The sequence below is a fragment of the Ochotona curzoniae genome, unplaced genomic scaffold, assembly GCF_017591425.1.
Source record: "Ochotona curzoniae isolate NIBS_2020 unplaced genomic scaffold, NIBS_Ocur_1.0 scaffold_4763, whole genome shotgun sequence".
In the NCBI taxonomy this organism is placed as follows: Eukaryota; Metazoa; Chordata; class Mammalia; order Lagomorpha; family Ochotonidae; genus Ochotona; species Ochotona curzoniae.
In genome coordinates, this window is record NW_024467123.1 from 6270742 (window position 1) to 6285305 (window position 14564).

General features: G+C 39.0%; 1 protein-coding gene across 4 annotated transcripts in view; it reads right to left on the reverse strand.

Annotated features, from left to right (window-relative positions):
* Nucleotides 1–14564, reverse strand: part of CCSER2 (coiled-coil serine rich protein 2) — a 109460-nt gene that overhangs the window by 27040 nt on the left and 67856 nt on the right. For all 4 annotated transcript variants that reach the window (XM_040970478.1, XM_040970479.1, XM_040970480.1 and 1 more), the window contains 2 exons: nt 8519–8602; nt 3760–3846 (listed from right to left, as the gene is read on the reverse strand). In XM_040970478.1, coding sequence (XP_040826412.1) covers nt 3760–3846; nt 8519–8602 — 171 coding nt within the window. The remainder of the gene's footprint in view (nt 1–3759; nt 3847–8518; nt 8603–14564) is intronic.

A 14564-nucleotide genomic window follows, 5' to 3' on the forward strand; every position in this document is an offset into this window, starting at 1 on the left:
GTGGACTAGATCAGGGAAAAGCCGGGCCGGGTGGATTATTCCTACTGGTGCAAACAAAATTAAAGTGGCCGAGGGTTGTTTGGGCTTAGATGCAGCATCAACTGGAATCTGGGAGTGGGAGAGACCTGGGAGGGAAATAGTGGGCTCATCCCTCTTGGGTTACCACTTCCACAGGAGGACATAAAACTAAGATAGCGGCTTGGGTGGAATGGGGTGTGGGACAGACTGGATTACTGCTACGCTTACTGGCAAACCAGGGTAGGGGGTGGGCCTGGTGGGGGTTATTGTGGGTCGCTCCAACTAGGCTGCAGCTCCCACTGGTTTATGTGAGGGCCAAGTATGTGCTGGGCAGAACCAGGCTGGACTGCAACACCCATTGGTTCCAGTGGAAGTCGGGAGTGAAAACAGAACCAACCCAGCAATTACAACCACCAGCTGATTGGAGCAATGGACGGTGCCAGGCCCTGTACTTGTTAGCACATACAAGAAGTTTCTTTGGAGATCTTCCTAATCTAAATGCTGGACTCAGAACCCTAACGAAGAAAAGAGAGAAGACAGAACAGGTCAACCAACCATCTCAGCTATGATGGACTATGTCAATCAGTGGATTTTTCAAAGACCTCATAGTGCTTGGAGTGGCAAGATTAACAGCAATTCATAACTGTGGCAATATCAAAACCACTTGAGCAAGAACCTCAGAGCATGCCCTACATCCGGGACCTGGGGAGGGTGGGAAATTGGGTGGGCCTTCTCCCTTAATACCCCCCTTTAAACATGAAGGTAACAATATGGAAAACATACTAGTATTATCCACTTTCCTGTAGCCCTTGAACCTTCTTACCCTAATTAACTATGTAAAGAATGTCAAAATAAATTTTATTAAAAAAAAAAAAGATTTCAGTAGTCAAACCTGTACCCTTCATCTCAGAGCACTATCATCTAATTTAGACCAGCCTGCACTACATAAATATGAACACAATGTTTTATATTGTCATCTTTCTGAAAGTTTGCACGCAGACACAGGCTACGGTTGAAAGTATACCTTTTTTTCCTTTTAAAGTTTGTTTTTATTGAAAGAAAGATATACAGAGAGGAGAAGAGACAGAGAAGATCTTTCGTCCACTTCCCAAGAAACAAAAACAGCCAGTGCTGAGTCAATCTGAAGCCAGATGCCCAGAGCCTCTTTTGGGTCTGGGTCACCCATTAGGGTTCAGGAACCCAAGATCTGAGCCATCCTTGATTGCCTTCCCAGGTCACAAGCAGGGAGCTGGGTGGGAAGCGGGGCTGTCGGGATGAGAACTAGCGCCCATATGGGATCCCGGCACCTGCATGATGAGGACTTTAGATAGTAGGTTACTGCAAGGGGCCCTGAAAGTAAACCTTTTAAAATGTCAAGAAAGCACAAGAGGATAGAACTGGATGGACAAGAAAATTTTTGCATGCTGGACAAAGCAGTAAAGTGGTAATAGGATGTGCCAACGTCATTCAGCAAATTAATACTACAGACAAGAATAGCCACCTGGCTCCTAGCTTATGGCTTTTCACATGCCTTTCCTTCATTTATGGAAATTCGTCTAGAGAGCAAGGAAAAGACTTCTATATAGGAAGGCAACTGCAGTTTTGATACCACAAAAAACATCTTTTAAAATTCTATTCATTTGAATAAGTGACTTTCTACTCAGAGCTAAACATTACACCATTGTAACCATCCCGAGTAACTTCTAACACTCCCTAACACATGTGCTTCAGGCCATCACTGCTGTCTGTAGAGGCAGTGGACACTCCGCAGCCCTGTACCTTTACAGTGAGAACCTGCACCAGCGCTTTACCTATACATTCAAGATTGGGAACTACCAGGAGGTTTCACAAGGCTTGCTTGGTACAGGCCGCAATTTCCCTTCAATTCTTAAATGAGCTACATTGTTCTATGTTTCTTCAAACAACCTACTGGTAATTATCTTAAAGCATGTCATAAGTTTCACTATAATTTAAGCATAATAAAAAAAAAAGAATGATTTGGAGTTCATTTGTAGAAGGCAAAACATTCAATACTTCCAACTTCCTTCAGGATATTCCTCCTTACCTGCTTCCTTATGCTTTCTCCATTAAATCTAAATATTCTCAAAAATAGAAACTCGAATTCCTCAAAGTAAAAATTATTTCAATTTCAGAACCTAAAGTTATATAAATTCCCACATTCAAATGATAACATTTAATGCATAATTTGCATTAAATAATGAGCAGCAAGTTTTCACCAATTCTTTGCTCAGAAGTTTAACCTGCTCAGTCCCCCAGAGATGACTTCATTTATACTACTTACTCATTTTAATCTTCACTACCTTGCTTTGAGTTATTCTCCAATTTCAAATTCACATATTCAGAAGGCATCATTAAGTGATTTTTTGACAGTTAAAATATGGCCTATTTTATAAGACATTAAAGGCTGAAAAAGTACATCTGTACACAAATAAATGTCTAGAAATGAAATACAAGGATTATAATTCTTTTTCTGAAGTGCACCAAATTTAGTAACCTCTGGGATTCTGTAATAATTTACGTGCGCATACATGTGTGAAAACTGAGTTAATTTAATTGTCCAATACACATCTTTTTTTCTTCTCCCTAAAAACTGGCCTGCTGCTTAGCTTATACTGATTTTGGTTTTGTTTTCTGAACAACAGAGAGACATAGCCAAATGGACACATAGAGCAAGTTTCCACTCACTGGAGCACTCGCCAAATGTTTGCAGTGGTTAGGGATGGACTGGCCCAGACCTGGGAGAGGAGAACACTAAACAGGTCTCCACATTACAGGCAATGAACCAAATTATTTAAGCATGTTCACAGCTGCCTCCCATGGTGTATCTGACAGAAAGCTAAGTCCAGAATCCAACCATGCTGGACCATCATAAGATGCTAGGATTATCTTTAGGATTGAGAAACAAATGTGAGGTATTAGCCTTTTGCTCGTTAATTTTATGTTTGGTAGGACCTCAATTTCAAATATTCTTCAACTGGATTGATAGATTTTTTTCTATCTTTAGCTGATTTGTCTACTGTGACCACGTGACCTCATAGCTCTGGGATGAGTATGTTATATATTTCATATCCTGAGATTAACCTTTCATATTGCAGAATTGCTTGGTTCTACCAGAATGACTTCTAACAAAGATTTTCTGGACAGCTAGTTTGCTGAATTCTGCCTTTTTTTGTTTTTTAGCCTAGCCTTTTATATTATTGCAAGCTAAACCATATAATTAAATTCAAGACAGAACACATACTGGTTTCTTCTGGGATTATTACCTGACATCATAACAATTATAAAACTGCAAATATTCAAACATGACTCTAAGGGATCACTGAGTGTCATCCACTGGGACACATTTGACAGAGGCACCAGGTGCCCAAGCCTGAACTCCTAGTCTCGCTTTGCTCACAAAGGCAACGTCCTGTTCCAATTCGCCAGGCCTTGTTTCCTTATCTATGAAGCAAAGTCAATGAGAAAAGTGAATGCAAACCAGTTTATCTTAAATCCCCAAAACAAAGGCCACTGAAAATGAATTAACATATGGACAATATTTTAGAATAAAGATTAAATTACACACCTCTATTGGAAGGGGCATATAGTCAAAAAATAATATAATAGTGAAACTCTGAAACCCAACAGCAAGGCTTAATTCTGGATCAGGGTTTTACAAAAAAAGCAGTATTTTCCAGTTTGAAAAGCCTTCGTTTTTTATATTACATATTTCATACTTACAAGCTGATGTTCTAATAGTTGGATTTTTTCATCTTTTTTCTTTATTTCTTCTTTAAGTTGTTTTATTTCATTTAATAAATCTTCATTCTAAAATGTTAAAAAAAAATTATGATGAGGCCTTTAAAATACCCTAAGATATGCAGCATTATATCAATAATGATTCAATAATGAGCTATTTGATCATTAAAGGGAGAAACCATTATTATACAGAAAGTCATCCGAGGTCAGCATTGCGGTGCAGCTGGATAAGCCACCTTCTCAACACCAGCATTCCATATGGCACCAGTTCAAATCCCAGCTGCTTTACTTCCATTCCTATTCCCTGCTAATGTACCTGGGAACGAAGCAGAGCATGTCCCCAGTGCATGGGCCACTGCAGACACAAGGAGACCTGACTTTGGCCTGGGCCCCGTCGTGGACATTGTAACAATTTGGGAATGAACCATGTGATTCAAGATTCTGTTACTCTGCCTTTCATACAAATAAATCTTTTAGAAAAAAACGACTAAGTCATGTAAAATTTAACAGTCTACTAGGATATAATAACATGTAGATAATGAACAGTCACAGAAGCAACAGCAAACATGCACAAAGTGTTTTTATAAGTGTCAGAAACCAAGAACCTGAAGGCATTTAGGCATCTGACCCTGACTGTGTCTCATGTGCTATCAACCACACATAAGAATAAAATAAAATAAAAACAACTGCACACAAAAGAAACTTTGGATAAGATTTTAAGAGACACCTATCAGATAAAGAACATGGCATAATAAGCAGAGAATGTAGTACAATTAAAGCCACAAAGCTATTTCATACCTGGGTCAGGAATCAGCAAAGAGATAAATAGGCTTAAAAAGTAACAGAAAAGTTCTGGGTTGACCATGAACCACTTTTCGAAACTGCACTGCCCGAGTCAAAAGGGGGAGAAAATCCCATCAAGCTCAACTCTGAAAACTACCTAATCCCGTGAAAAGCAACCAACTACTGGTAGCAAATCTGGTCACATCTACAAGAGGTAAAGTATCATTAACCTACAGGCAGCTCGCTTGGACTATTTCTATTCACTTACTAAAAACACACACTGAAGTAGTTTAAGCATCATATAGATAATGCACCTTATCTTTTCAGAGAAACTTACAGGTTAACAATGCTGATGGAGTAGCTGCTGAGCAAAGTTACATTATCACTGTTAGATACACTGGCAATAACCAAAATATGAAGTCTCTACACAGACATCCTAAAAAGGTTTTATTGAACCTATCATATAAGCAACCCAAACAATGGGGAAGCAAAAATTTTAAAATGCTATTATGCACACTGTAATTGGAAAAGCCTGTCTTTTACATAATTTTTCAAATCTTACTCAAACTGTTTACAAAGGTGCATTGCAGAAAGATGCATTTTGAAAGATTTAGCTAAGCACATTTCTCAATGGCATAGCAAATGAAGTTATTAAAAAATCATAAATGTATTACATAAGACTTTCATCATATATACAATTAAGTTTTCTGATTAAATGTAAAGTCTCTAAAGCCTTTGTAAACATGGCAAAGGATTTATAGCTCAATGTTGTTTAAACATCATTTTCAATATACAAACAGTTCTCACAAACACAATCAAATGTTCCAGTTGATTCGTACTTAGAAAAACAAATTAAATATTGGAAATATTTATTTTGAAGATGTTAAATTGGAGGTGGAGTTGGCAATATGATTAATGAGATTACAGAAAAATGTAGCAACTCATTAGATGAAGCAATTAACCTTCTGGACAATCAAATGCCTTTAAAGTCGCAAAAATGGTTGCAACTCTGATCCAATTATCCCACTTCTAAGAAGCTATGCTGAAGAAATGATTCTAAGTATGAAAACGTAGACATTACCCAAACCTTTATACACTTAAAATTGTCCCATAATAGGACATATGAATTACAGTAATCTGATGGAACACTACAAGGCCAGGGGATTCCTATAGCTGTGGCTGGGTTCAACATATTACAGAAACAGACCCAAGATAGGAAAACCAAAATACAATGTTCTAAGAACATGAATGACCAACATGTATATAGTACATACTACTTGTAAGCACTGCTGCAAAGATTTTACACAAAAAGGCAGGCAATGGAGGACACTTTGGGAAATGCATGACTACTATGGGGTCTTACAGGACTAAGCAAAAGGTTCTGAGGATACAGCAACAAGGCAAACTCTGGATCTTAAGGTAAAGAATTCAAAGGGCTCTGCAAAAAATAGGGAGGGAGAGAGCAGAGCACATCTGGAGAAACAGAAGCAATGCAGTGCTCCGACAAAGGCTGCTGAAGGGTGAGGAACAAGCCAGTCTGCGAACAAGGCAATTGTCAGGCAGGCCAGACCTCCTACTGACTACCTGAGTCACCCAAAGAAATGGCAAGGTCAGGACAAAGATGTTCAAATAAATTGTTGGAGGCAGTTGTGGGGAGTGTAAAAATGTCTCATGGACAAATGAGTCACACAGTCAGAAAGACAGAAATGTTGTATACTATTAGAATGTATGTCTTGTTTAAAATCATGAAAGAAAAAAAAAAAAAAAAGAGGAGTGACCTGTGAAGTGGTACAGTAGCTAGTACCTTCCTGTGGCACCAGCAACCGATACAGGTACTGGTTCATGACTTGACTGCTCTACTTCTTTTTTGTTTTAGATTTTTTTTTTATTGGAAAGGCGGATATATAGAGGAGAGACAAGAGGAAGATCTTCCGTCCGATGATTCACTCCCCAAGTGAGCGCAACGGCCAGTGCTATGCTGATCTGAAGCCAGGAGCCTCTTCCGGGTCTCCCACGCGGGCGCAGGGTCCCAAAGCTTTGGGCCGTCCTTGACTGCTTTCCCAGGCCACAAGCAGGGAGCTGGATGGGAAGCGGGGCTGCCGGGATTAGAACCACTGCCCATATGGGATCCCGGGAATGCAAGGTGAGGACCTTAACCACTGCGCCACCGCGCTGGGCCTGACTGCTCTACTTTTCATCCAGCTTCCTGTTTGTGGCTTGGGAAAGCAGCAGAGATGGCTCAAATCCTTGGGCTTCTGTACCCATGTACGAGACCCAGAAGCAGCTACTGGTTACTGACTTCAGATTTGGGCTCACCTTTGGCCACTGTGGCCTTTTAGGAGCTGAGCCAGCATATGCAAGAGCTCTCTGTTTTTTCTCTCTCTCCTCTCTTCTTACTGTAATACTGCCCTTCAAATAGAACATAAGATAAATCTCTCTTTAAATAACACAGAAAGAACAGGAATGATCTACCTGGAGGGAAGAAAAAAGAGAAAACAAATACAACTCTTTAAAATATGCTTGTGAAATACTAACTATAGCCAAACAAGAAGGGAGTATGGGGAAGGAAGACTTCTCATGTAAATATCCTAGAATTAAAGTTTTGCTTTACAAATAAATCATTTATATGTAAGAAACTTTTTTACAGAAAAAAAAATCAAGCAAAAAGGTCAACTTTAAAAAGCATCAGTCACAAAACTTAAAATATGCAGAGGTTTCTCAGAGATTGCCACGCAGTGAGTGGGATTTCAACTAGAATTTTATGTTATACGTAACATAAGAAAGATTTTTATTTACGTTATTGGCCTGATGATGCATAATAATATTACACAGAAACTTGGGCGGAAGCTAACCAAGGAAAGAAATTTGGGAAAGGACATGTAGGCAAAAAAGTGGAAAATCAAGAGAGATAATAATCAGATGTGACTACTATGTCCATTCTTTTGATGTAACCATTTACATACACTTTTATCCCCAAAACGTTACTGTGCACCCTGTGACAAAGGCTCCTCTGCCCTTTCAGCATGATGCTGGGTCACCTGTTTCACCATTGGTTTTTAAGTTAGTTAGTTTGCTTGAAAGGCAGAGAAAGAGTTGTTTTCCATCAGCTGGTTTACTGCCCAAATGGCTGAGCCAGTGCCAGGAGTCAGGAGCCAGGAGCTTCATCATGGTTTCCAAGGTGGGTTTCAGGGCCCCAATACTTGAGCCATGATCTACTGCCTTTCCAGTCACGTTAGCAGAGAGCTGGATCAGAATTGAAACAGTCAGGGCTTAAATACCACTCTTATGGGATGCCAGTGTTATGGGTGATAGTCTTACCCAATTGTGCCATAAGCCAGCCCCATACCTGCATCGTCTTGGAAGTAACCAATGGCCACAGTGAAGCAGAAGTCACGTGTGGTTCTGACAAAGAAAGCTTTTTCCCGCTGGCACAACACATCCCCTTTGAAAAGTGCCAGCTGCCTCATAGGGTGTGCATTGGCAGAAGTTGGAATTAGAATTGGAGCCAAGACTCAACCAAGACATCCCATCCCACATGGGGTATTGGTATACCAAGAGTGTCATGACTGCTGCACCAAATCAGACCCTTATAACTACATAATCAAACATGAAAAAAAGGATAACCAAGTTGATCTCATATTTGAGTATCAATTTTCAACGTTGCAATAAATAACATGCTTAATTGCCTTACTCTTTCTTGCTAAAAACTGTTAAAAATTTTTTATTTTGTTAAAAAATTATTTTTGAAAGGATTTCACACCAGTACTGTTAACTGAAAAAAATCAAACAAACCAGGGATGTAATTTCAATTTAACAGTGTGTTAAAAGTTTAGGGCAGATCTGAGTAATACTTAAGTAAGCAAATCTCTAGACTTTTAATACACAAATTTAATGCAGTTCCATTGTTATAATTTCATTATTTCAGTCTTTAAAAATTTAAGAGCTTCAGCCTGACTACCTTATATATGTGATCACCATCTTCTGGTTCGGGACTGGATGGCGATGATAGTTGAATGTCATGTAACGAACCACTTCCGTCATGCTGTCAGAGAGAAAAGAAAAACATCCCATTAGTACCATAACTGCAGATATTCACTTCAATCTGAATTTGACTGCACACAAACTGCTAGTATGGGAAAGAACAAATGGGATCTAAGATTTCATTTCATTGCTTCCTTTTTCATCTCTCTTCTGGCAGAAGCAAACACAGAAGAGGGGAAAAGAAGTTGGGAGAACAATAACCTGTGCAAATAGTAAGAGATGCAGTATGCGTGAAGGAAGATACTCACTGAGCAAGTTAGAATGAGAAAAGAAAAGTGACAGATTTGAAAAAGTTTGACGACTTTAACAGCTAACAAGGATTTAGAAAATGGCCATTATGATGTGCAGAACAACACGAACGACAGCACTCCCTCTTTCTCCTTCTCTCCCTTTTCCTTTCTGCCTCTCAGAAACAGATACATCAGCTGCAGGAAAGCAGGAATCCTATAGAAGTGGAAACAATGCAAGCCCACACTGCTGTGTGTTAGACATGGGCACAGTTTTAGGAAGTACGTAATAGAAGACAAAAAATTGAGGGCACACACTGAGTAGCACGTACTTAGACTGAAACATAAATGAGGACCACAGCTGAGAGACTAAACTAGCATATAGAAGCCACACACAGAAAACAAGTTTTGAAAACAGAACTGCCACACTAAGCCCACTCCAAACGCAGCCAGTTAAAGCTTACAGACTGAATCCAACAATATTCTCCATTGGTTTCAAGAATGAGACGCTTCTAACACAATGTTGAAGCATAAGATACAATTCACTCAATCAACACAGAGGAAAAGTTACATTCACACACAACAGACACTAACACCAAACTCACAAAAAAATCACAAAATCACAAAACTATTCCAAGAGCTAAAACAACAACAACAACAACAAAAAACTTCCAAAATTAAGGGCAACCTGTTGGGCGGGGAAGGGAAGAGTCTTACTAAGAAAAAGAACATACAAAAGGGAAAGAAATGGAAATCTTAGAACTGCACGTTTAATAATCAAAATTTTTAAACATACTAGATGAACCTAAATATCAATATGAGATAGCAAAATCAACTTGAACACAGATCAACAGCAATCAATAAATCTGAAAAGAAAAAAAATGATAAAGAAAATGAACAGTCTATTTAATGATCTATGGGACAATCAACAGAATATTTTACATTCTTCCCATTGCTGTCACAGACGGAAGGATATGTACCAGAAAAGATAACTGAATAAATAAAACTGAAAATATTCCCAATCTGATGAAAGACATGGCGGCTATAGACCTGAGAATCTCAATTTAAAAGAACAGAAAAATAGGGCAGGTTGTGCTGGCTGCTGCCACAGTGATTAAGCCATTACTAGGGACACCTGCATGACATACACATGAGTGGCTGAGTTCAAGTCCCAGCTCTGCCTCTAATTTCACATTCCTGCAAATGATGACTCAGGGAGGCAGCAGGTGTTTGCTTGGGTACCTGAGTCCCTCCCACCCGCAGGAAGACTGAGTCCCTAATGACTGGCTTTGGCCTTGCCCCATCCCAGCAGTTTCAGACACTTGGGAAGTGGAACAGTGAATGGAAGATCTCTCTCTTTCTCTGTTTTTGCCCTTCCAATAAAGATAAATGCCCATATTCCATACAGGATCATATAAATTTGAGTTTTTGCTCCACCTTCAAGTTCAACCTCCCATTCATGTACAACCTGAATGACAGTTGGTAATGGCTTATAAATGGCTGGGTCCCTGCCACCCGTGCGGGAGACTTGAGAGTGAACCAGTAGATGACAGACTTCTGTATGTCTGTCTCCTTTTATCTTTGACTCTGCTTTTTAATTAAGTAAATAGAAATTCAAATAATAAAGAACATAGAATAACCAAAAAATGTTCTCCAAACTTAAGACAGTTCAACTAAAAATCAGTAACAATACGATAATCTCCAAACAGTTGAAAAGTGAACAGCAAACTTCTAAATCACCCATGGGTGAGAAAGAACATCCAAGTGAGCAAGAAAATATTTTGAACTACAAGAAAATAAGACATTATGTATGAAAATGTGCACAGAGCACTTTTGACAGCAGGGCTTAGAGGGAAAACTACGGCATACAGTGCTTTCATTGAAACACAAGAGTAAAAATCAGTAACTGGAGCAAGGCAAAGCTAGAATAAGCAGAAGGGAGATGACAGAGCAGAAATAAACAAAATTAAAAAAAAACAGAAAAATCAATGAAACCAAAAACAAATGCTGTGGAAATAGAGATGCAGCATTGCTAGAGTAACATTCCCATGCAAGCATACGATGTGTGTAAAACATCAGGGTAACTGGCACACCCACCATCTTATTTTTTTGTGTCACTGCCAGCTCTAAAAGAGGAAAAAGCATTTCTATCAGAGCACCAGAGTTTTAAAGATCATGACTATAACCATAAAATGGATCAATTAATAAACCTTTCCCACAAAGAACTCTGACATCAACAACTGGCAGTACTGTCTTTTGAACTTGAACTAAGACAGAAGTGGCTGTTCACATCAAAATTTCTTGAATTTAATGCTTCTATAAGTATTAAAGGGCAAAAAACAAACCCTAAAAATGAAAAGGATTTTTTCAGGATTATTGAAGAAATAACTTTCTGCATGTAATTTTCACGCTTCACATGACACTAAAGAGCTAACATTTATTCAGTGCCAAGCACTGTTTAAGCATTTTACATAATACATTTAATAAATGTGCAGCAGCAAAAGTAATACCCCCCCAAAAAACTCACACTAACCTAACAAAATACAAGATATTTATTGTTTTCTGATTCTCTAAATATCCTACAAATTTTACCTGAGTGAAGTGTCTTAGCAATATTTCAAGTCATACTTTTTGAACTTAAAATGCAGTTAGAATGCAAAAGCCTTCAGTACTTTCTTAAAGATGGATGGCCCTTCCTCTAGTCTGAGAGCTTTCTGGCATGGTAGAAAGGCAAACTTAGCATTCATGTGTTACCAACTTGTTGAAAGACCTTGTAACAAACTCTACCTTACCCAGGCAGCTCTTCCATTAATTTGCAAAAACTGAGATCTTCCTATGAGTTCCAGAGCAGCTGCAATGGACATGGACACTTGAAATGACTAAGAAAACAGTTTGGCAGTGAGGACCAATCCCTGCTGACAAGCATCATCAGTGATGTCAACAAAGCTGCCTTGTGTTTCAGAGAAGTGACCACACCATAGGAGGCCCACAGCAAGGTTAGCAGAGGGAGGGAGGGAGAGGACTTATCTTTTCAAAAAGCTATAATTACCAAAAAAAAAAATGAACAGTCACATTACCATCACAATACATACATTTCCCGAACGTGAACTAAGTGCAATTTTCCAGCAGCATTGTTATTTATCTGTGGGATTTTAAATTCAGTGAATTCAAGCTGCACTTGAGAGGAATTTAAAAATCAGATTTTATGTCATTAAGCCTGGTTTTTTGTAAGCACTTCATTTGAACAAAGGAATTTTAGAACACCGAACAATCTACTGACATACAAATTTATTGGAGTGTTGTTAAGGAAACACCCTTTGCAGAATTATTTGTTAGTAAACTTACTATTTGGTTTGCACAAATGCGAATGTGGACTCTCCTCCTTGAGATGGTCTTGTGTTTGATTTTGGTCATTTAACAGGAGGTTTCTAAGCCTAAATAGGTTGAGAAGCATAGCCCTGTGGCTAGGCAACTTACACACTGTCAGTCCCACAGAGAGGAACGTAAGCCACACAGGGCTGTGGAACAGCTTGATGAGAGCAGAGTCAAGCCTAAGAGGAAAGATGGCAGGATATGCAAAAAATGAGCAAGCCAGGATAAAGACAGGGTCCATGCAGGGCCATGTGTCAGATACAAACAGGGCCAAAAGGCTCTCTGAGTGTCCACAGCAACTAACATGTGGTGTTAGGGCCCAAGCATGGGAAAAATGCATCGATATGGAGAGGGAGACTGGTTAGGGACATCAGAGCCCAAGGGTTTGTGAGCAGTCAGCGCCTGTACGCAGAGTGCAGGCAGCCATGCATGGAGATTCCAACCTCAGTCGGGGGAGAACACACTCCAATATGCATGGCCCAGCACACATTATCAAGGTCCAAGGAAGCTGCACACCACAGAGGGAGTGACTGATATTAAGGAAACTGCTTACACCAAGAGCGGATCAAATGAGTAAACGTATTAACGTTTTCTGAGAAGTGATGTAGGGAAAAGCAAAAATGTTCCATTTAGACTAGAACTGAAGTTATAGGTTTGAATTCAGTTTCAACACATACAGATACAGAAATATGGTCACAAATAAGTATATAAATAGCCATAAATGCATACACACGTCATGCATACCTCAGAGAGCTTAAGGGCACCAAGCAGCAGCAAGCATCTAACTCCCAAATCTTGTTTGCAAACACCATTCTTCACTCAAACAAATCCAGGGTTCTTTGGGGAGAAAAAAAAAAATGGATGCCTACAACTTGGGGCAGGTAAAACAGTGATGTCTTGTATCACCAAAAAGCAAAGAAGTATTTAAGGAACGATGAGGACAGGGCAAGACAACGCAGAAGCCAGCCTGAAATGGTGCTCAACAGCCAAACATTAGATAAGTGTGAGTATCAAAATAAATTACAGTAACAGATGATGAATTATTCTGTAAAATTAGGAACCATGATACATACCAAATCAATCACTGATCTGAAAATTGAATGAGGAATCAGAAGTTATATAGTTATAAAATCCTTCCCTGCAGAATATAGCTACAGCAGACCAAACCAAACTGAGGGGCAGTCTGCACACAATGACCAGTCTATAATAATAACCCAGGTCAGTCGCAGACTGAGGCAAGTTACAGAGCACTATGCACTATGAGGTTCTAAAATAGACCTTTTCTCTATAAAGGATATTAGCAGAACAAGGGACGAAGCCTTAACAGTGTCTGAAGAGTACATGGTGACGATGCACCAGTGCTGACTTCCTGACTTCGATGACCTCCATGTGGTTATACACGGAATACTCTCACACCTAAGTGTTTGGAAGTGATGTGGGCAACTTACTTGCACATGCTGCACAAAAAAAAAAAGAAAAAAAATGGTATTGAAACTATGCTTGGGAGTTACTGTAAGAGTAAGAATGTTTCAAAAAACACAATACCAAACAATAAATAAAATGTTCTTGGTCTCACTGAAAGTATCAATAAAAAAGCATAGAAGCTATCACGTTTTAATCAAATATTGAAAGCATACCTGTTGAGCTTAGGAGCAAGACAGGACCAATTCAATACCTCACCTGAGTTCTAAGTCTTGAGTTCTAAGCCAAGAAAAATACCAACAGTGGAAAGGAAAAATCACTGTTATCATTACTATAGATGGTACGCTGATTTACATAAAAAACTCCCCCAAAAAGCTCTATGGATAAATTGCAAGAATAATTCTACCAACGATGCTATATTCAAATGGAATAAACAAGCCTATTCATGCTGCACATCAGAGCTATCCATTAGAAAACAGTAGTACTTAAAACAAAAAAACTGTAAAAAACCTTAGTGAAAAAAAAAATCCTTTAATGCCAGGAGATGGGCATCCCATGTTCCCATGTTCTTGGATATAAATCCTGAGTACCATAAATGACAACTTGCTGTAACTCTATTCATTGGCTGTAATGCCATCAAAAGTCCACAAGTTTGCATCACAGGAATCAACAATATAATTCCAACATTTAATGGAAAAGCAAAAGACTAACAATAGTGAAGATACTTCTGAGGAAGAGGAAGATAGGAGACTATGATGATGTACTAGTAAGCCACATTTACCCTGTGTGATTTGGCACCACAACATCATTACACGTAATCAATATCTAATTTTTTTTTAAAGAGCAGGCACTAAATATTACTGGGGGGAAAAAATGGACTCAATACTTTCAGCCCTGAACCCACTTATTATCAAACAAATGAAAGAAGATCTTTACATAGGC